We start from the raw sequence: 20,944 nt of genomic DNA on the forward strand, positions 1-20,944 counted from the left end.
GGTATCTCTACTTTTCAAGAAGTTTAAATCAGGTGTGCTAACAAATTAGACATTCCAGTGGCCACCCCAACACTGACAACATTGGTCATCTTCGAGGCCCTGCAACATAGGTCAGCATCACATCCTTTGCTTCCTCTAGTTCCAGGACTCTCAGAACCTACGATGGATCTCTTCCTACACCCATCATCGGTCAAGCCAGATCCATCAAGGCTTCAAAAGAAATACCATCCCCTAGAACAGGATCCCGCCTTCCCCTGTACGGACCCACCGCCAGACTCTGTTATTGTACTATCTGCAAATAAAACATGCCACTGCTCCTACTTCCACAGTTCCACAAGATAAAGAGTCACAAACTAGACTCTGGGCAGGAAGGTGTGTGGTACTGCAGCAACCACAATGAAGGCTGAAAGCGCCACTGCCTTATTAGGCAGATACAACAGATCCCTCCGGGAATCACTACAACAGTGCCTAGAGTATCTCCCTAGAGACGAGAGAGAACTTTGATGAAGTCCTCAATGAAGGCCTAATGGTTTCAAATCAAATCATTAGTGCAGCAGCGGATTCCTCTCTACTAGCGGTGCACAGATACTGCCATGGCATTCTTGGCTGTGTCTTACCTTTCGAAAACCAGAATCACAACAGAATATCCTCAATTTACCATTCTCAAGTTCCACTCTCTTTGGCACTCGTACCGATGATGAGATGGTGAGGATGAAGGCAGAAAAGCAGACACTAAAAGCTGTTGGCTTGGGGAAACCTAAAGAGCCCAGAAAATCTTTCAGGGCAGTCCATCACCGTTTTTCTTCACAAAGGGTTCAAACCCCTTGTTGATATCAGGGTTGCGAACAAATTGGTACACACTCCCAACAGTACCAACGATCCTGCCAGCTGTACGAGAGAAAGGAGGCTAAAGGGAAAGCAAGTTAGCGACCTGCTCAGGGAGGCAAGTAGCCAACAGGATCAAAACCCTGATTCACTTCTTCTCCCTCTTTCGTTACCCACACTGGTAGTGGAAAGCACCAAACATTAGCTGGAAGAGTGGCACAACATCACGCGCAAGACCCCTGGGTTCTGAATATTGTATGCAGTGGATACTGTCTCAGGTTCACCAGTCCTCCACTGTCCATTCTTCTGAAACCATCCAGATTCCAACTTCCACAATTACAAGTGGAGGTAGCCGTCCTCTTTCAGAAGCAGGGGGGGGGGGGGTGGAGCTAGTTCCTCCTCACCAACGAGTAACTACCATCTATTCTAGGTTCTTTCTCTTCAAAAAGAGACAGGAACCAAATTCAGACCCATTCTTGACCTCAAAACGGCCAACAAGTAGATTCGGCGAGAAAAGTTCCAGATGCCGGCATTCCACCAAATATACCCTAAATTCTACCAAAGGGTTTGGCTCTGCTCCATTGCCCTTCAGACGAATACTTTCGTATACCAGTAGCCAGAAAACATCAAAAGTTCTTGAGGTTTCTAGTGGTGCACAAACCTCTTTTTACAGAATCCCCGTCATCAACGGTTTCCTAGAGGGTTTGAAAAAGCTCTTTCCTCCGATTTGGCGCCCTTCTCCTTTATGGGAGCTCAATATAGCCCTTTTACGCCCTATGCCTGAACCCTTCAAACCCATACAGACCCATATAGAAAGCCTCTCTCCAACCGCTTTCTTTGTGGTGATCCCCTCTGCCCACAGGGGTAGCGAAATCCAGGAACTCTGTTCACATTAACCATACACAGTATTTTATTCTAACAAAGTGGTCACGAGGACTCACCTGAAATCCCTCCCTAAGGTGGTTGTGGACTTACATGCCAACCAGACAATCTCTTTATCAGCATTTTTTCTGAATTCCTCTACCCCAATGTAAATTTCCCTCCATTCCCTGGATATAAGACGAGTTCTGAAATTCTGTCTTGACAAGACATGACGCATCCGCAGGTCGGACCATTTATCTGTCAAATGTGGACCCCTCCCTCTGTACATCCTTAGCCACCTCTAAGCAATCCATTTCACGAAGCCTCGTGTATTTTACTATGCTATAAAAAGACTAATAAAACACACTGTCCTAGACCAAAAGCACACTCTAGTAGAGGGAAAGCAGCTAGTACTGCTTTGCTGCCCAATACTGGAAATCTGTTCATACATTCACTAAGCACTACTGCCTAGATTCTGACGCTAGAGCAGATGCTCAAGTAGGAAGCTTCCCTCAGAAACCTATTTGCTTGCATTTTTCTATGTTATCCTCTGTCTCCTCCTCCCTGCTCTGTGGGGATTGGCCTCCTATTCTATTCAGTGCTTGTGACTATAGATAGAAGTCCCCTACAAGAGATGGTCAGTTTCTTACCTGTAACTCCAGTTCTCTGGTAGGGGAATTTCCATTTCATAAGTCATAAGCAACCCTCCCTCCTTCCCAGTGGAATAGACAGAGGTGTCCACACAACTACATAGGTCTCACATTGCCTTCAAAAAGAACTGAATCAGTAGTCACCAGCTGAGCGAGGCTACTCTGTCTTACTCTCCTTCATCTCTAACATAAAAAAGGGTTTGTGAGGAAGATATATTCTGTTTATAAATTAATCTCATGTTATAATGTACTGGCCCCTTTTTTACTTCATGAGACTTCGGCCAGGGTAGCCTCTGTATATAGGCTGCATTATCTGTCTCTTAAGTGTCTTTACAGGCCTTCATGAAGAAAAGTGAAAATCTTCACTTAAATAGATATATTTTAAAGAAGTGCTCCGTGGTCCCTGCACGTGGAGGGACTATTCAGTGCTTATGAGTTATTGTGGAAATTCCCTTACAAGGGAGAACAGGTAAGAAACTGTTCTTCTCCACTCCTGGTAAGATCTCCATTAGCCATAACGAGAGAATCCCGCTCAGGCTGGAGCTTCTCGTACAGATAGGGTCTTGTTGGGCATCTTGACCCCGATCAGCTCAACCTTGACATTTGGCTTTTGTGGTGCTAGAATTTGGGCATTTCAGTCTTCCACACAAATGTACGTTCATCTTAAGGGAGACATTTGAGCCTGATATGCTGGGAAATGGAAAATATTCATTCACCACTGTATTTCCAATACCCTGGACACTCTAAAGCCTGCTATCCTGGACTTCATTGGCTACCTCTTGCATCTCCAACTAGAAGGCATTACCTACACCTCCATTTGCTTACACTTAGCTACAGTCTCAACGTACACGCAAAATAGGAAACATTTATCCCTCTTCAGTATATCAGGTTTTAAGGTTTTCATGGAGGGTCTCAAGAAGGTTAAACACCGTAGTGTGCTTTCTGCTCCTGTGTGGAATCTCATTAAGTCCTCACAAGGCTTCCGGCACTACACTCTAAACCTCTGCACTCATACCCCCTTCATTTCTTCATGTGGAAGGTGGCCTTCCTGGTAGCCATTAACTCACTCGGATACATTAGCGAATTGCAAGCGCTCAACCTACAATAGACCTTCATTCAAGTCTACAAGGACAGGGTCATTCTTAAAACTAATTCTAAGTTCCTCGTTTAGGTGGTATCAAGTTTCCACTTTCATCAAACTTAAAGCTCCTAGTCTTTTTCCTGGGACTCGATTCGGTTGCCAAAAGAGCACTGCACATGTTAAATGCCAAAAGAACTCTTATGTACTACATTGACAGGACCAAGTCTTTCCATAAATCTGATTTGCTATTTGTTGCCTTTGTAAAGCCTCACTGAGGGCATCCCATCTCCAAAGCCGGCATAGCTATGTGGATAGTCAAAGATATCCAAACCTACTCCCAAAAAGCAGAGTGTCCTACCTTGTTCCCCTATGGCATACTCCGCTCATTAGAAAGGAGTATCTTTGGTCTTTTTAGGAAGCATCCAACTAGCACATGTTTGCAAGACAGCCACTTGGTCAACACAACATACCTTTACCGAGGGCTCCTGTGTGGACATTCTACCCTGTTAACACCATCTAGCCCTCCATAGACTATTCTCAGAAGCCTATGTTGTTTTTGGACATCTCTTGTTTTCTGCATTTCACTGCACATTGCCCTTCATACACCATACCTACATTGACAATTCACACATACTTTCACGCACTGTGCAAAATCAATCTAACATGCATTCAGTGCCCAACGGCAGTGTACACCAAAGGAGGCGTCACAACATATCTCTGGACTCAAAGCATCTTTGAAGAAAAACAACTTTGGACCATCTAAGCCCAACACTAGATTGCAGAGATACGCTAAGTATGTAAATCTACAGCACTACATGCTATGAACAGCAGCGCATAGGTTAAGCAGCGTTTTTCTCATAAAGCAGTTCAGAGAACCTTAACTGTGTCAACTCCGGCCTGCATATGATTCTTGCAATTCAAAACTAGGTTTCAAATGAATCTTGGGAAGGAGCAAAGGCTCTTGAAATGTAATATTTGCTTTCAAGTCAGGTTACTACACCACTTTACTGTCCTCTCTGTCCAGAGCATTATTGATAGCTTTATAAATTGTATAATTTGTCACAGAAGGTGCTGATATCTTTTGTTAAACCATTTTATTGCAGGATCATACAGCAATACACAATGTAATTGTAAAAGCTGTTTCTTGGGTCTTCAAATATTCTAGTACATATTTCACGTGGTTCGAACAAGAGACAACAAGCCGTGATTGTATTTTAAAAAATGTAGTAGTAGTATATATGCAGTGACTCACTGTGGCCTATCTTTATCATTCTACAGTATGTAGAACATTTTTGAGGTGGAAAAGAATTGGTCCTAATGTCATTCAGATGGTTCATGCCAATCATTGATAGGGTGAGCCATGAGTAGTCCAAATTTCTGTTCTTCTCAGGATAATCATGGCTAATAACCTCATAGACGGTACGTACAGGGGTCTTTACTCAAGTAATCGCTCAGGTTCCAACAGCCAGAGTCCACTATTGATAGCATAGTCATCTACCTCTTCACCATGCTTTATACCTAAGCCCACCTTCACGTTTCTTTTAACCGTACATTTTTGTTAGGCTCGGTGGCAATATTTGATGACGTAGCAATACATGGTTTTGCTTTAAATAAGTTTAATCAGTTTTACATTCTTATTTAGTCTTTATAGCTTTTAGCATGAGGCCCAACATGCATGTATTTGGGTTGCAGCCCAGTTTTTTCCCCTAACGGTTTAGTGATTGTTATCCATCCACTACTGCTAAAGACTTGAGCAGTCCCTAACTATGTGTAAAAGCCCAGCCTCCGGACTTTTACACTTGGGACATTTGTCCTTCATTATTGTGTTCATCTTTTTGAACTTTCTTGGGGCTAAGTAGGCATGGGGAACCAAGTAGGACTGGATTAGTTTTCATCAGGTGTTACATGATACTTTCATATTGTATTCCTTACTTTCTAGTCTATCAGCTCAAACATGATACTGTATTATCGTTTAAAACTCACCTCAAGAGTCCTGTCTATAGTATTTTCACTGTGCGTGCTAGAAGGTGATTTCTCTGACCCAGGGCATGTGTTATTACTCTTTTTAGAAGATTGAGTACTTTGGGGTTGTTCTCCTAGTTCCAAGTTTCTTTAGCTGCCCTTACTACTCTCTCTCTCAAATGCTAGGAATTGGTCTGGATACTTTTTGAATTATTCCCTAGCTTCTAAGAAACTGAGTATGACATTTGAGACATATAAATCACTTACCCAACCTAGACCTGCTCTTGACCATTAACTTGTATCCATTTGTTTTTCTATCCTGCAAAATCAGGAAAGATACTATAGGAGCAGCTCCGTTGTATATGCTAGTGCATTCCAACTAGTTTCGAGTAGTATTTCTAACAATATGTTGTTGTCTATACCAGCACTAGAGTGAGCTTCTCCTCGCATTTTCCTAAACTACCTCAACCAGTATTGCTGGGCAGATTTCGTTCTGCAGGTAATCTGCTTCTATAGTGTTATTTGGTTACCCATTGTAGTTGAACTGCAATGTAAGAGAGCTCCAAATCAGGTGCACTTAGACCCCCTTTGTTTAGCAGTGGTTGTTCTCTGTCCAGTCCTAGCCTGTCTCTACCTGTAACACCAATTGAAGGGCAACAGTGATTGCAGTTTTTGAAACAACCCTAGTGAGAGACTTATTGGTATAGTGGTGATTTAATATATTAGGCATGGTTGCAATCATTTTGGACAGCCTGCCAGTATTCAGTTTTCTCAGCTCTGCCATTGCCTTTCAAATATTTGCCCGTTGGTATGTGATATAGCTGAACCTCAAAATACTTACATTTATTCCTTTCCAGAAAGGACTGTTTCTCGATAGAAGATCAGACATCAATCTTCTGTTCTTTGGCAGTGGATGAAATTATACAAATGAGTCAGCAGCATTGTCTATAATGGTGCTGTTGGATTTTCAGATCCCTTTAGATGTGACCTCCTGTGTTTCCCAACATATGTAATTTCTGTGAAATATCACTGATGCTCTTAAACCTCTTCAGTGACATTGTTTGGTATGTAAGGTTTTTTTTGTGTGAAACCAGTAGAGATAAGTGTGAAAGAAAGAAATATTAAACTTTCTTGCAAAACTGTATTCCTAAGCTTATCACCTATCCTGTTATCTGACCAGTAATGTTGTGAATTTGTCAATGTTTTTTGTCTAATATAGGACTAGGATTTGTGTGATTCACATTGGCTGCTTCACGTGCAGCTTTCTATTAGGAGTCGTCTTCTCATTAGGTGGAAAAAGATCAGTATGGTTTGAGGTAACTGGGTGTTGAGTGGTAAGATGACACTTTGTGTTATTCTTTTTCACATGTAGGCCATTTCTGAAGATAACAAATATTTAGCTTTTGAGGCAGTCTAGGATGAAAACTTGCATTTATGCAGGTGAAGGATAAATTCATAATTTTGTGAAAAGTGAGGTTCATCAAAAGCGCTTTTTGACTTATTCGGTCTTATTAATGTTTGCAGTGTTATATGATCAGTCTTCACCTTTCACAGAAACTTAGGCATATTGAATTTTCTAATAGAATCAAATTTGACATTTCTGTAATAACACAAATTGTACTCCGTTTAATTTTTTTTAAAACACGGTATGAATTAGTAGACAACAGATTGAACATAGTTTTTGTAAGATTCACACAGGAAAAACTCCAAGGTTCATTTTCGTTCGGTTAATCTTTAATTCTGCTGCTTGTGTTACAGGGGCCTATCTCCAGCGGAAGCTGAATTCAGGTATCTCAGTACAGCACGAACTTTAGAGCTATATGGAGTTGAATTGCACTATGCAAGGGTAAGGTTCTGTCAAAAAGTAATATTTTCAGTCTTTTAAAATATATATTTTTTAAGTAAATAATCAGATTTTATATTGTTTACCACATCTGCTTTAAATGTGAATATAATTAAGAATCTGTCATGACAGTCTCATATATAGCACCATAGCAAGGAGTCTCCTAAATTACTCTTTACGGAATTTGCACCGAATTAGTTACGGAAGGCATAACATAATTAAATGCACCAGTCCAATCAAAGTCACATAAGAGAAATTGATCTGCATACAAAGTAATACAGAAACAATCTGTCAGTACATTTTAATAAGGAACGTAATTTGTGCTCATACCTTCACTAGTAATCTATAGTGTCCAACATACATATATATACATGCATTCATGTGATCCGTCTGACAGCACATTTAAGACCACAGTGAATAAGCATTGTTCAGTTAGACACTCTGCTGCCTGTTGATGCCATGTACATCAATTTCAAATCTTCTCGTCTGCTAGGATATTAGTTACAAAACTAGATTAAGAACCGGTACTGCACCAGGCTATGCCTACGTGAAACCTTTAGTCCTCCAGCAACATTCCACCCGCTAAACACCAGAAAAGATGTTTGAGTAGGACAGAGTCGCTCCCCATGACAATAACAAGGGTTCCTCTCCACCATCCTCTCCCCAAAAGTCTTACTGTTGCCTGGGGGACAGAGTCAGTTAGAGCCAGGAAAGTTTTTCAGAACCAGAAAAGGGATGAGAGCCGCCTGAACAGGCATTTAGCCTGACCCCCACCCCTTAAGGGCAATGGAAGTCTTTCTGTCCCACCTAGGGGCACATTGTGAGTTTTACCCCTAATCTGCACTCCCCTCATGAGGGGTGTTCTAAATGCCCTATAGAAAAGAAGGAATATTTTAAACGGGTTAGTGCGGTTTGCCCAGGCATATCCGACCTTACCCCTTCACTCCACCCTACAAAAAATAGACAAGTCTTTCTTCCTGCTAACACACACTTGCAGGAAAGTACCATCTTTCTTGGCATCTTACCCCCATTTCTACCTGTATGTCGGTATGTTTTTGCTTGTTTCACTGGGATCCTGCTGGTCAGGACCCCAGTGCTCATAGTTTGTGGCCTAATGTGTGTGTTGTGACTAGTGTTTAACTGTGTCACTGAGGCTCTGCTAATCAGAACCTCAGTGCTTATGCTCGCTCTGCTTTTAAATTTGTCACTATAGGCTAGTGAATTAATTTACCAATTTCAATTGGCACACTGGGACCCCCCTTTATAAGTCCCTAGTGTTTGGTACCTAGGTACCCGGGGCATTGGGGTTCCAAGAGATCCTTATGGACTGCAGCATTTCTTTTGCCACCCATAAGGAGCTCAGCCAAACCCTTTCACAGGACTGTTACTGCAGCCTGCTTGAAATAGTGCACACATTATTTCACAGCCATTTTCACTGCACTTAAGTAACTTATAAGTCACCTATATGTCCAACCTTCATTTACTCAAGGCTAGGTGCAAAGTTACTAAGTGTGAGGGAACCCTTGCACTAGCAAAGGTGCCCCCACACTCTGTCCAGGGCCAATTCCCCGGACTTTGTGAGTGCGGGGACGCCATTACACGTGTGCACTACAATAGGCCAATACCTACATATAGCTTCACAATGGTAACCCCTAATATGGCCATGTAAGGTGTCCAAGAGCATGGAATCTTCCCCCCATTCCAAATCTGGTATTGGGGAGCCAATTCCCTGCATCTTGGGGGCTCCACCATGGACCCCCAGTACTGGCAAACCAGCTCTCTGAGGCTTGCACTGCAGCTACAACTGCTGCCACCTCACAGACAGGGTTCTGCCCTCCTGGGGGCTGGGTAGCTCAGTCCCAGGAAGGCAGAACAAAGCATTTCCTTTGGGAGAAAGGTGTTACACCTTCTCCTTTTGGAAATAGGCGTAACATGCTGGGGAGGGGTAGCCTCCCGGAGCCCCAGGAAATGCTTTGAAGGGCACAGATGGTGCCCTCCTTGCATAAGCCAGTCTACACCGGTTCAGGGACCCCCAGTCCCTGCTCTGGCGCAAAACTGGACAAAGGAAAGGGGCATGACCACTCCCCTGTCCATCAGCACCCCAGGTGTGGTGCCCAGAGCTCCTCCAGACTTCAGCCATCTTGTTTTCCAAGGTGTGGGGACACTCTGGAGACCTCTCAGTGGCCAGTGTCAACAGGTGACGTCAGAGACCCCTCCTAATAGGTCCATACCTGATAAGGTAGCCAATCACCCTCTAAGGGCTATTTAGAGTCTCTCCTGTGGGTTTCTCTTCAGATTCTACTTGCAAGTTTCCAGCAGGAATCCTCTGCAACTACTACTTCATCCTCTGACCTCGTATCGACCACGGACGTCTCCAGGAACCGCTGTAAGAGCAACAAAGTATCCAGAAGGGCTACTTTTCCTCTGCAACTTCAACTCCAGACAGCACCTGCAACAGTTTCCACAGTGTGCACGCTCTGGGAACTCCCGGTCTTCACCTTGCACCAGAAGGACTGAAGAAATCTCATGTGGAGTGACGGAGTCACTTCCCTGCTCTTGCAGTCACCTTCTAAGACGACGACCGGTTCTCTTGGACTCCTCTCCTGGCGACAAGCGTGCTCCTTGGAACACAGGTGGTGGACCCCTAAGACACAGACTGTCCTAAGGTCTTGCTGTCCCAGTTTGGAGGAGGTAAGAGCTTGCCTTCCACGTGTACGACAGTACCCCTGTGCACTGCGTCGTCGTCACCTCCTGAGTCCTCTGTGCACCATTTGCAAAATTCCTTCGTGCATCGTCTGGCCCAGGTCCCCAGCACTCTATCCTGCTATGCTCAAGTCGCTGAGTTGACCTCTGGCGGCGTGGGACCTTACTTTGTAGTGCTGCACCAACCGCATTTTGCACCTCCTTTGTCCGCGTGTCCTGGGACTCCAGTTGGTGCTGTCTGGTCGACTAAGGGCTCTCTGAAGTGTTGAGAGCCCCATCCTCCTCCTCCTCACACAGAGTTGAGGCCCCCAGGTCCCTCCTGGGTCCAGACACTGCCACTTTGAAGCAAACCTCGACTTTGCCGGAACCGAGGCTTGTTGGATAAATCCAGCGCCAAAACTCACCTGCATCCAACATCTCTTCGTGTGACATCCATTGCATCACGCAGGAACCCACTGACTTCTTCCTTGGGTGCATTTATGCAGTCTTCATCCAACCGGGGACTCTTCTTTTGCACCCTCTTCTGGATTGGCAGGGGCTCCTGTCCTTCCTGGAACTTCTTCCGACTTCTGGACTTGATTTCCTTCCTTTCCAGGTCTTCAGGTCCAGGAATCAATCAATCAATTAGGAATTTGTAAAGCTCACTACTCACCCGTGAGGGTTTCAAGGTGCTGAAGGGGGGTGGAGGGGATACTGCTACTGCTCGAACAGCCAGGTCTTGAGAAGTTTCCTGAAGGTAAGCAGGTCTTTGGTCTGGCACAGGTGGGTGGGAAGAGTGTTACAAATTTTGGCAGCGAGGTGCGAGAATGATCTACCGCCGGTTGTAATTCTGCGGACACGTGGGACAGTTGGACAGTGAGGTCGGCGGAGCAGAGATGTCGGGTCAGGGTGTAGAAGGAGAGCAGTCTGTTGAGGTATTCTGGTCCGGTGGTGTGCAGTGCTGCGTGGGCGAGGAGTTTGAATGTGATTCTCTTGTTGACTGGGTACCAGTGCAGGTTTCTCAGGGTGTCTGTGATGTGGCAGTGGCGTGGGATGTCCAGGATGAGGTGTGTAGAGGCGTTCTGGATGCGTTGCAGCCTCTTCTGGAGTTTGGCTGTGGTTCCTGCATAGAGGGCATTGCTGTGATCCAGTTTGCTGCTTACAAGGGCTTGGGTGACTGTTCTTCTGGTTTCGGTGGGTATCCACTTTTGGAGCATGCTGATGGTGTTGAAGAAGGAGGATGAGATGACGGTGACTTGCTGGGTCATGGATAATGAGGAGTCCAAGATGAATCCTAGGTTGTGTGCGTGGTCGATGGGAGTCGTAGCGGCTCCAAGAGTGGCAGGCCACCAGGAGTCATCCCACGCGGAGGGGGTGGAGCTGAAGATGAGGACTTCTGTCTTGTCCGAATTGCGTTTGAGGCAGCTGCTCTTCATCCATTCGGCGATGGCCTTCATTCCTTCGTGGAGGTAGGTCTTGGCGGAGTCCATGGTGAGGGAGAGAATCAGCTGGGTGTTGTCGGCGTATGAGATGATGAGGTTGTGGGATCAGGCAATGTTAGCGGGTTGGCCATGTAGGCGTTGAAGAGGGTCGGGCTGCGGTACGCCGCAGATGATTTCGATGGCCTCTGAGTGGAATGGGGAGGCGGACTCTCTGGGTTCTGCCGGTGAGATAGGAGGTGACCCAGTCCAGGGCTCTGTCATTGATTTGTGCATTGCTGAAGGGTGAGCGTAGGGTTTAGTGGCAGACAGTGTCAAACGCAGCCGGGAGGTCCAGGAGGATGAGGGCCGCGGTTTTGCCGTTGTCCAGTATGGATCTGATGTTGGTGGTGGCGATGGCGGCAGTTTCGGTACTGTGGTTGCTGCGGAATCCGGATTGGGAAGGGTCCAGGGTGCAGCTCTTCTCGAGGAAGCGGGTTAGTTGTCTGTTGACCGCCTTCTGGATGACTTTTGTTGGGAAGGGAAGCAGGGAGATAGGCCAGAAGTTCTTGAGGTCCTTTGGGTCCGCCTTCGGTGTTTTTGAGGAGGGTGTTTATCTCGGCATGATTCCAGCTCTCTGGGAAGGTGGTGGACTTGTAGGAGCTGTTGATTATCTTCCGTAGTTGAGGTGCTTTGTTGAGGATATGGTGAGGGCAGGGGTCAGATGGAGAGCCGAAGTGGATGGGGTTTAGGATTTCGATGGTGGTGTTGCCGTTGATGGTGTCCAGGAGAGCAGGAGGTTTGTCGAAGGTGAATCTGTGATGTTGGTGGTTGCCAGGGGGTCTGGGTGCTGAAGCTGTTGTGGATGCCTGCAATCTTGTGGTTGAAGTCAGAGGCTAGGGAGCCGCAGAGTTCTTGGGATGGTGGGATGTTGTTGGTGTTGGAGCTGGGATTGGAAAGTTCCTTCACAACGTTGAAGAGCTCCTTGTGGCTGTGTGCGTTGTTGATTTGGTCTTTGAAGGTGGGTCTCTTGGCATCTCGGATGAGTTGGTGGTGTCTGCAGATGGTGTTTTTGAAGGCTGTGTGGTTGTAAAGTCTGATCTTGGCGCCACTTTCTTTTGAGTCTTCGGCAGGTTTCCTAAGAATCGTAAAGGTAGGCGGGAAACCAGAAGGCCTTTCTGTCAGTGCGTCTGTTGGAGGGTTCTTGATTGGGGCGAGAGTATTGGCACGATTTGTTGTTTGCAGTCTTGCTTGGTTCAATAATTTTAATCACGACTTGTAGTGTGTCCTAAGGAAACTTGCAGTACTTTACTCGTACTTTCCTGGGCTCTGGGTGGGATATTTTACTTTCCTTTGCTGTATTCTTACTCTCCCAGCGATTCTCTACACACTACACTTGTCTAGAGGGGAGTTCGTGGTTCGCATTCCACTTTCTTAGTATATGGTTTGTTTTGCCCCTAGACCTATTTTCCCCATTGCATTCTACAGCATTTCCTATTGTTTGCACTATCCAATGTCTAATTACTTACCTTATTTTGGTGTCATATATATATATATATATATATATATATATATATATATATTGTGTATAATACTTACCTCCAGAAGGAGTATTGCTTCTTAGATATTTTTGGCATTGTGTCACCCAAATAAACTACCTTTATTTTTGGTAACGCCGAGTATTGTCTTTACTTGTGTATAAGTACTGTGTAACTAAGAGTGGTATTGCAGGAGCTTTGCATGTCTCCTAGTTCAGCCTAAGCTGCTCTGGTATAGCTACCTCTATCAGCCTAAGCTGCTAAAACACTACTACATTTCACTAATAAGGTATAACTGGACCTGGTATAAGTTGTAAGTACCCAAGGTATCCACTACAAACCAGGCCAGCCTCCTACAACACTGCACCCTCCAACTAGGATTCTTCTGGCTGGGTATAGCTTTGACTTATCGACTAGCACAGGCCATAAATCCCGATTTCCTCACACTTGCCAAAATGAGTGGCCACACTACTTGGCCAATGGGTCAGTCGGCAACCAGGGAACCCAACCAAACATGGGCATATCTGAATTCTGGAGACTCAGGTGAATCTAAGTTGGTGTTTCTTGCATCAATCCCACTATATTTTCTTACGCCAGAGCCCTGCAAACTTCAATCTATTTATCAAATACATTTATCAAATACATTTATCAAATACATTTATCAAATACATTTATCAAATACATTTATCAAATACATTTATCAAATACATTTATCAAATACATTTAGATAATGTATTATGGCTTTTATAGTACCCAGTGTTTTAAGCAGTCCTGTGAAACCTAACAGGTGTATCCATGGTGTTGGGAATTTTAAACCTTTCAGCTCTGTTAGCTGCAGTAGGTGGTGACATCTTGTGGGTAGAAAGGAGCAGGCAAAAAGAGGAACAACAACATATTGTGGTTATTTAAAATTAGTAAAGAGGTCTAGAAAGTAGCTTTTTCATTACTGCCGTCATGCAAGAGGGGTCAGAGGCTGACAACCATTAGGGTGAACAAATTAGAAAGTCAGGTTGAGAAGTCACTGTGTCCTGGCTACTCTTTGCATAATTTGCCACCAAGTAGCTGAAAGAAGTGACTAAGGTGGTCATTCTGACCATGGCGGTAATTACCGCCATGGCGGAGGTCGGCGGTAGCACCGCCAACAGGCTGGCGGTGCACCGCTGGGCATTCTGACCGCGGCGGTTCAGCCGCGGCCAGAAACGGAAAGTCGGCGGTGTACCGCCGACTTTCCGCTGCCCGCCTGAATCCTCCATGCCATGGGGATTCTGACACCCCCTACCGCCATCCTGTTCATGGCGGCTCTCCCGCCATGAACAGGATGGCGGTAGGGGGTGCCGCGGGGCCCCTGGGGGCCCCAAAAAGTATTTCAGTGTCTGCCCAGCAGACACTGAAATACGCGACGGGTGCAACTGCACCCGTCGCACCTTCCCACTCCGCCGGCTCAATTCTGAGCCGGCATCCTAGTGGGAAGGTTGATTTGCCCTGGGCTGGCGGGCGGTCTTTTGGCGGCCGCCCGCCAGCCCAGGGCAAATGTCAGAATCACCGCCGCGGTCTTTCGACCGCGGTGCGGTGTTCTGACGGCGGTACCTTGGCGGACGGCCGCCGCCGTCCGCCAAGGTCAGAATGACCCCCTAAGTCTTGTACCTCTGACAGCCTTTGTCAATTGAGCTGGCAACTGCTCTGTTTAGGAAAGCAGTCTTCCCTTTGCTTGAAAAAAATCCTACAAATAATTTTAATTGTTGGACAGTATACTCCTTCCAGGAGCAAAACCTCTTGACAACTACCTACTAATAGTTGGAAGGTGCTGATGAAGGTGTGGAGTTTAAGTTCCACCCAGCCCAAGGGCAGTATCAGTACTTATTGTGGCAGTTGACGATTTTCACATGATGAGCATAACCTTTTTTATGTTAGGTCTCACATCTGCTTTAATACGGTGGACAATACAATGTTGTCTATCAGAAAGAAAAGTGTATCTTAGTGACTATAGCTCAAGATTTTCATATATAACACGAAGATGTCAAGTGGTCTCTTTACCTTGTTCTAGTTTTCTTTCTGTCCTTTGACATGGGGGGGTTCCTGTAGGAAAGTACCATCTTGCCTGGCATGTTACCCCCATATTTCACTGTATATATGTTGTTTTAGTGTATGTGTCACTGGGACCCTGCCAGGCAGGGCCCCAAAACTCATAAGTATATGCCCTGTATGTGGTCCCGGTGCGATGCCTAACTGTCTCACTGAGGCTCTGCTAACCAGAACCTCAGTGGTTATGCTCTCTCTGCTTTCCAAATTTGTCACTAACAGGCTAGTGACTAAATTTACCAATTCACATTGGCATACTGGTACACCCATATAATTCCCTAGTATATTGTACTGAAGTACCCAGGGTATTGGGGTTCCAGGAGATCCCTATGGGCTGCAGCATTTCTTTTGCCACCCATAGGGAGCTCTGACAATTCTTACACAGGCCTGCCAGTGCAGCCTGAGGGAAATAACGTCCACGTTATTTCACAGCCATTTACCACTGCACTTAAGTAACTTAAAAGTCACCTATATTTCTAACCTTCACCTGGTGAAGGTTGGGTGCAAAGTTACTTAGTGTGTGGGCACCCTGGCACTAGCCAAGGTGCCCCCACATCGTTCAGGGCAAATTCCCCGGACTTTGTGAGTGTGGGGACACCATTACACGTGTGCACTCTACATAGGTCACCACCTCTGTACAGCGTCACAATGGTAACTCCGAACATGGCCATGTAACATGTCTAAGATCATGGAATTGTCACCCCAATGCCATTCTGGCATTGAGGGGACAATTCCATGATCCCCCGGGTCTCTAGCACAGAACCCGGGTAATGCCAAACTGACTTTCCGGGGTCTCCACTGCAGCTGCTGCTGCCTCCAACCCCTCAACCAGGTTTCTGCCTTCCTGGGGTCCAGGCAGCACTGGCACAGGAAGGCAGAACAAAGGACTTCCTCTGAGAGAGGGTGTAACACCCTCTCCCTTTGGAAATAGGTGTGAAGGCTGGGGAGGAGTAGCCTCCCCCAGCCTCTGGAAATGCTTTGATGGGCACAGATTGTGCCCATCTCTGCATAAGCCAGCCTACACCGGTTCAGGGATCCCCCAGCCCTGCTCTGGCGTGAAACTGGACAAAGGAAAGGGGAGTTGCCACTCCTCTGACCTGCACCTCCCAGGGGAGGTGCCCAGAGCTCCTCCAGTGTGTCCCAGACCTCTGCCATCATGGAAACAGAGGTGTTTGTGGCACACTGGACTGTTCTGAGTGGCCAGTGCCAGCAGGTGACATCAGAGGCTCCTTCTGATAGGCTCTTACCTCTCTTGGTAGCCAATCCTCCTTCCTAGGTAGCCAAACCTCCTTTTCTGGCTATTTAGGGTCTCTGCTTTGGGTATCTCACCAGATAACGAATGCAAGAGCTCACCAGAGTTCCTCTGCATCTCCCTCTTCACCTTCTACCAAAGGATCGACCGCTGACTGCTCAGGAGGCCTGCTAAACCGCAACAAAGTAGCAAGACGACTACTAGCAACCTTGTATCGCTTCATCCTGCCGGCTTTCTCAACTGTTTCCAGGTGGTGCATGCTCTGGGGGTAGCCTGCCTCCTCTCTGCACCAGGAGCTCTGAAGAAATCTCCCGTGGGTCAACGGAATCTTCTCCTTGCAACCGCAGGCAACAAAAGACTGCATCACTGGTCCTCTGGGTCCCCTGTCAGCACGACGAGCGTGGTCCCTGGAACTCAGCAACTCTGTCCAAGTGACTCCCACAGTCCAGTGACTCTTCAGTCCAAGTTTGGTGGAGGTAAGTCCTTGCCTCCCCACGCTAGACTGCATTGCTTGGTAACGCTTGATTTGCAGCTGCTCCGGCTCCTGTGCACTCTTCCAGGATTTCCTTCGTGCACAGGCAAGTTTGGGTCCACGACATTTTAACCTGCAGTGCACAACCTCCTGAGTTGTCCTCCGGCGTCGTGGGACTCCCTTTTGTGACTTTGGGTGGACTCCGGTTCACTTTTCTTCTAAGTGCCTGTTCAGGTACTTCTGCAGGTGCTGCCTGCTTCTGTGAGGGCTCCCTGACTTGCTGGGCGCCCCCTCTGTCTCCTCATCCAAGTGGCGACACCCTGTCCCTCCTGGGCCACAGCAGCATCCAAAAACCCTAACCGCGACCCTTGCAGCTAGCAAGGCTTGTTTGCAGTTTTTCTGTGTGGGAACACCTCTGCAAGCTTCTTCACGACGTGAGACATCCATCCTCCAAAGGGGAAGTTCCTAGTCCTCTTCGTTCTTGCAGAACACCAAGCTTCTTCCAACGGGTGGCAGCTTCCTTGCACTCTCAACTGGCATTTCTTGGGCTCCTGCCCACTCTCGACACTGTCGTGACTCTTGGACTTGGTCCTCTTGTCTTACAGGTACTAAGGTCCGGAAATCCACTGTTGTTGCATTGCTGGTGTTTGTTCTTCCTGAAGAATCCCCCTATCATGACTTCTGTGCTCTCTGGGGGTAGTAGGTTCACTTTACACCTACCTTACAGGGTCTTGGGGTAGGCTATTTTTCTAACCCTCACTGTTTTCTTACAGTCCCAGCGACCCTCTACAAGCTCACATAGGTTTGGGGTCCATTTGTGGTTCTCATTCCACTTTTGGAGTATATGGTGTGTGTTGCCCCTATACCTATGTGCTCCTATTGCAATCTGCTGTAACTTTACATTGCTTGCATTACGCCCTTTTGCTATTATCTGCATAATTTTGGTTTGTGTACATATATCTTGTGTATATATCTTATCCTCATACTGAGGTTACTCACTGAGATACTTTTGGCATATTGTCATAAAAATAAAGTACCTTTATTTATAGTATATCTGTGTATTGTGTTTTCTTATGATATTGTGCATATGACACCAGTGGTATAGTAGGAGCTTTACATATCTCCTTAGTTCAGCCAAAGCTGCTTTGCCATAGCTACCTTCTATCAGCCTAAGCTGCTAGAAACACCTCCTCTACACTAATAAGGGATAACTGGACCTGGCACAAGGTGTAAGTACCTCTGGTACCCACTACAAGCCAGGCCAGCCTCCTACAGTTCCCACCGGAAAGCAAAACTTATGTTTTCTGTTAGTCTTGTCCAGCTGCATGAAGCCTACCTCTCCCATTGATCCATATCTTTTCACAGTTTATGTTTTGCAACATTTCCACTACATTGTGAATTGCGGCTTATCTTGGTTAATCCATACTTGAGTTGCTTCTGTCAACCTACTAGAACCAGAAAAAAATATTTGTTTGTAGTCTTCTCTGTGTGGATTTCTGTTGACTCTGTTATCAAAATAGTTTGCCATTGCCGATCACAATTTGAACATTGTGTAATGTTGACTATAATTCATTGCTGTATACCTTATTCTTCATACAAGTCCCTTAGGGTTCTATCCCATCCCACAATCCACACCCTCCCTTTAGTTTGTTAACCCAGCTTACTTTCAAGGATACTCCCTTTTTAATACTGAAAATGTTATAAATCTGTTTAAAATGTATAAATTGGTGATATGTTGTAATGGTGGACATGCCAGGATTATGCTTACGACTCTACAGCGTAATCAATATAATGGTGGCACTGCCCTCCCGGACGTGCATGCCTATTACTGGGCATCTCACCTCATCAGCATTAATGATTGGGTCTTTGCGCCTCTTGATTACCAAATGTTCCAACTGGAACGATTACAGTGGACCATTTACTGTCACTAACATCATCTCTAGTGGGGCCATGGAACTCTGTCCCTCCTCCTAGACACACAGGTGGCGATTAGAGTCTGGGATAATGTCATGAGAGCCATTGGGTTGTATGGTAGACCTAAGAAAGAGACGTCATTGTGGGAAGGATGTTGGCTTTCATAAGTCTGAAAATTATGGGGTTTTAAGGCATGAGACTGATTGGGATCTTCAAGCTAGGAGACCTGCTAGAGAATGGTGACAGCATGACTTTTGCATTACTTAAACATAACAATGCCATGCATGACAGTTTCTGAAGTATGCACAATTAAGGCATGCGTGGGATGGCACAGGGGTTACCTGGTGAGAGTTTCTCTGACTACGCTCCTCTAGAGGGGTGACTTCTGATGGATGTATTGGGGACCTGGTGACCTCCTTCACTTACAAAACCCCAACAATAGCATGCCAGATAAATTAGTGAAGCTCCAGTAGAAATAAATGGAGGAGGTGGGAGTAATGGTAGACATTGATTTGGAGGTTGCCCTGATGAATCCGAGGAAGATGGCTATAAAATCCAGACTATGACTGGTTCAACTCAAGATACTCCACAGAGTATACTATGACAGAAGCCACCACCATGCTATGGGTAGGGCACAGGATCCATACTGCCTGCAGTGCCAGAATACTGAGGGCTCCTTTCTCCATGTGCTCTGGGACTGTCACCACATACAGGAGTACTGTATGGCAATTATGTGAGAGCTTGGTGAGATCCTATCCACCCCAATTCCTTTAGGTTCCTAGTTCTTTCTCCTGGGGATCCCAAACGATGTTGATTTTCCAAGGGCCCAACTTTTGTTGTGTAATCTTGGATTGGTGGGCACCAAGAGAGACCAAGCCCAACACTGGAGGTCTGGGGACTACCCAGCGCTAGAGGAGTTAGGAAAGGGGTATGGGTATGGGTATGGGTATGGATATGTATATGGCAGCTGAAAAGGTCACTTATGCCAGTATGGGCAGTCCCCGGAAATTCTGTAAATTTTAAAAGGGTTGGAACACTATTTGCTTGAAGTGTCATCATTTCACAAAACGAAGGAGAGAGGAGGGCTTTACTGACACTCAGTGTAAACTATCAAGAGATTGCGTGGGATGTACTTTGGTAATCTTTCATATTATCCAAACAATGTGCAACCAAAATGTCTGTGGGAGGGGGCGAGGGAGGGAGTAATTGTGGGGTGGTGCAGGGTAGGAAATGCCCCTTTTGTAATGGGCACCCCCACTTTTTGCCATTGGTACTGAGTTTTTTCAACTGAGGTGCACTGGGTTCCTGCTAGACAGGCCCCCAGTGCCAGGGCTCTTTTTCCAAAAACAAATTACATGGTGTGTAATTGTCACACTCCTTCACCTCTGTAAGTGGTACCCCTGGTACCTAGGGCCTGGGTAGAGGAGAGGGTCCCTAAGGGCTGCAGCACAGTTTGTGCCACCCTCAAGGACCCCCTCCCCTAAAAATAAGCAGCACACACCTGCCATTGCAATCTGTGTGCCCTAGTGCAAGCCAGAAGCAAACACAACATGGCACACCCTTGGTGTGCCCTGCCCCTTTCACTGCAGCTAAGTATATGTAAGTTAACCTATGTCAGACCTAAGAGCCCTAGGGCAGGGTGCATTGCACCTACTGGGTGTCCATGTCTGCACAAGTAGATATGATGCCCGATTGTTTAGCATTACAAGTAAAGCGGGAAGCTGTTAGAAATGGGGTTTCTGGTTGGCTAGGGTATGCACCTCAGCCAGGCAGAACTTACCCACTCTAATCAGGGCAAGGGAGTTACACGTCCAAGATAACCCCTGCTCACCCCCTTGGTAGCTTGGCACGAGCAGTCAGGCTTAACCCGGAGGCAATGCGTAAAGCGTTTGCACAACACACACATACACGTGACGCAATATCCCCACCACAAAGGAAACACAACACCAGATTATATGAAAATATACTGTATTGTACACAACGTAATTATCAGACCAACATCACATAACAGTACTATCCTGCTACCTTAGCAGTTGTCAGAACGTTACACATTAGTTACTCTGCAAACTAGCAGTAGTCACACATAACATACAGGTTACTCAGTATTCTGCAACATAAGCAGTAGTCAGGAAACACGTTATCACATTAGGACACTTGTCATAAGAATATCATAAAACGCCCATAGTAGGAACATTAGAAAATCTATGGCAAGTTAGGGAAACATATTAGCAAGTTATGCCCATAGAAGGAACATTTGCACATATATGTAGAAAAGACACTTCATCCAAGTGGATAGGTTAGCATAACATTTCCAGTAGGCCCAACCAGGAACCTTAACAACGTTATCACTGAGGTTATGCAGGGCAT

The 20,944-nt window shown here is 46.0% G+C and overlaps 1 protein-coding gene across 3 annotated transcripts in view; it reads left to right on the forward strand.

The window, feature by feature from the left end:
- The window catches only part of PTPN4 (protein tyrosine phosphatase non-receptor type 4), a 975,501-nt gene that overhangs the window by 181,417 nt on the left and 773,140 nt on the right, over positions 1 to 20,944 (forward strand). For all 3 annotated transcript variants that reach the window (XM_069224613.1, XM_069224612.1, XM_069224614.1), the window contains exon 9: positions 7,138 to 7,225. In XM_069224613.1, the coding sequence (XP_069080714.1) occupies positions 7,138 to 7,225 (88 nt within the window). The remainder of the gene's footprint in view (positions 1 to 7,137; positions 7,226 to 20,944) is intronic.

This window comes from Pleurodeles waltl, chromosome 3_1 (genome assembly GCF_031143425.1).
Source record: "Pleurodeles waltl isolate 20211129_DDA chromosome 3_1, aPleWal1.hap1.20221129, whole genome shotgun sequence".
NCBI lineage: Eukaryota > Metazoa > Chordata > Amphibia > Caudata > Salamandridae > Pleurodeles > Pleurodeles waltl.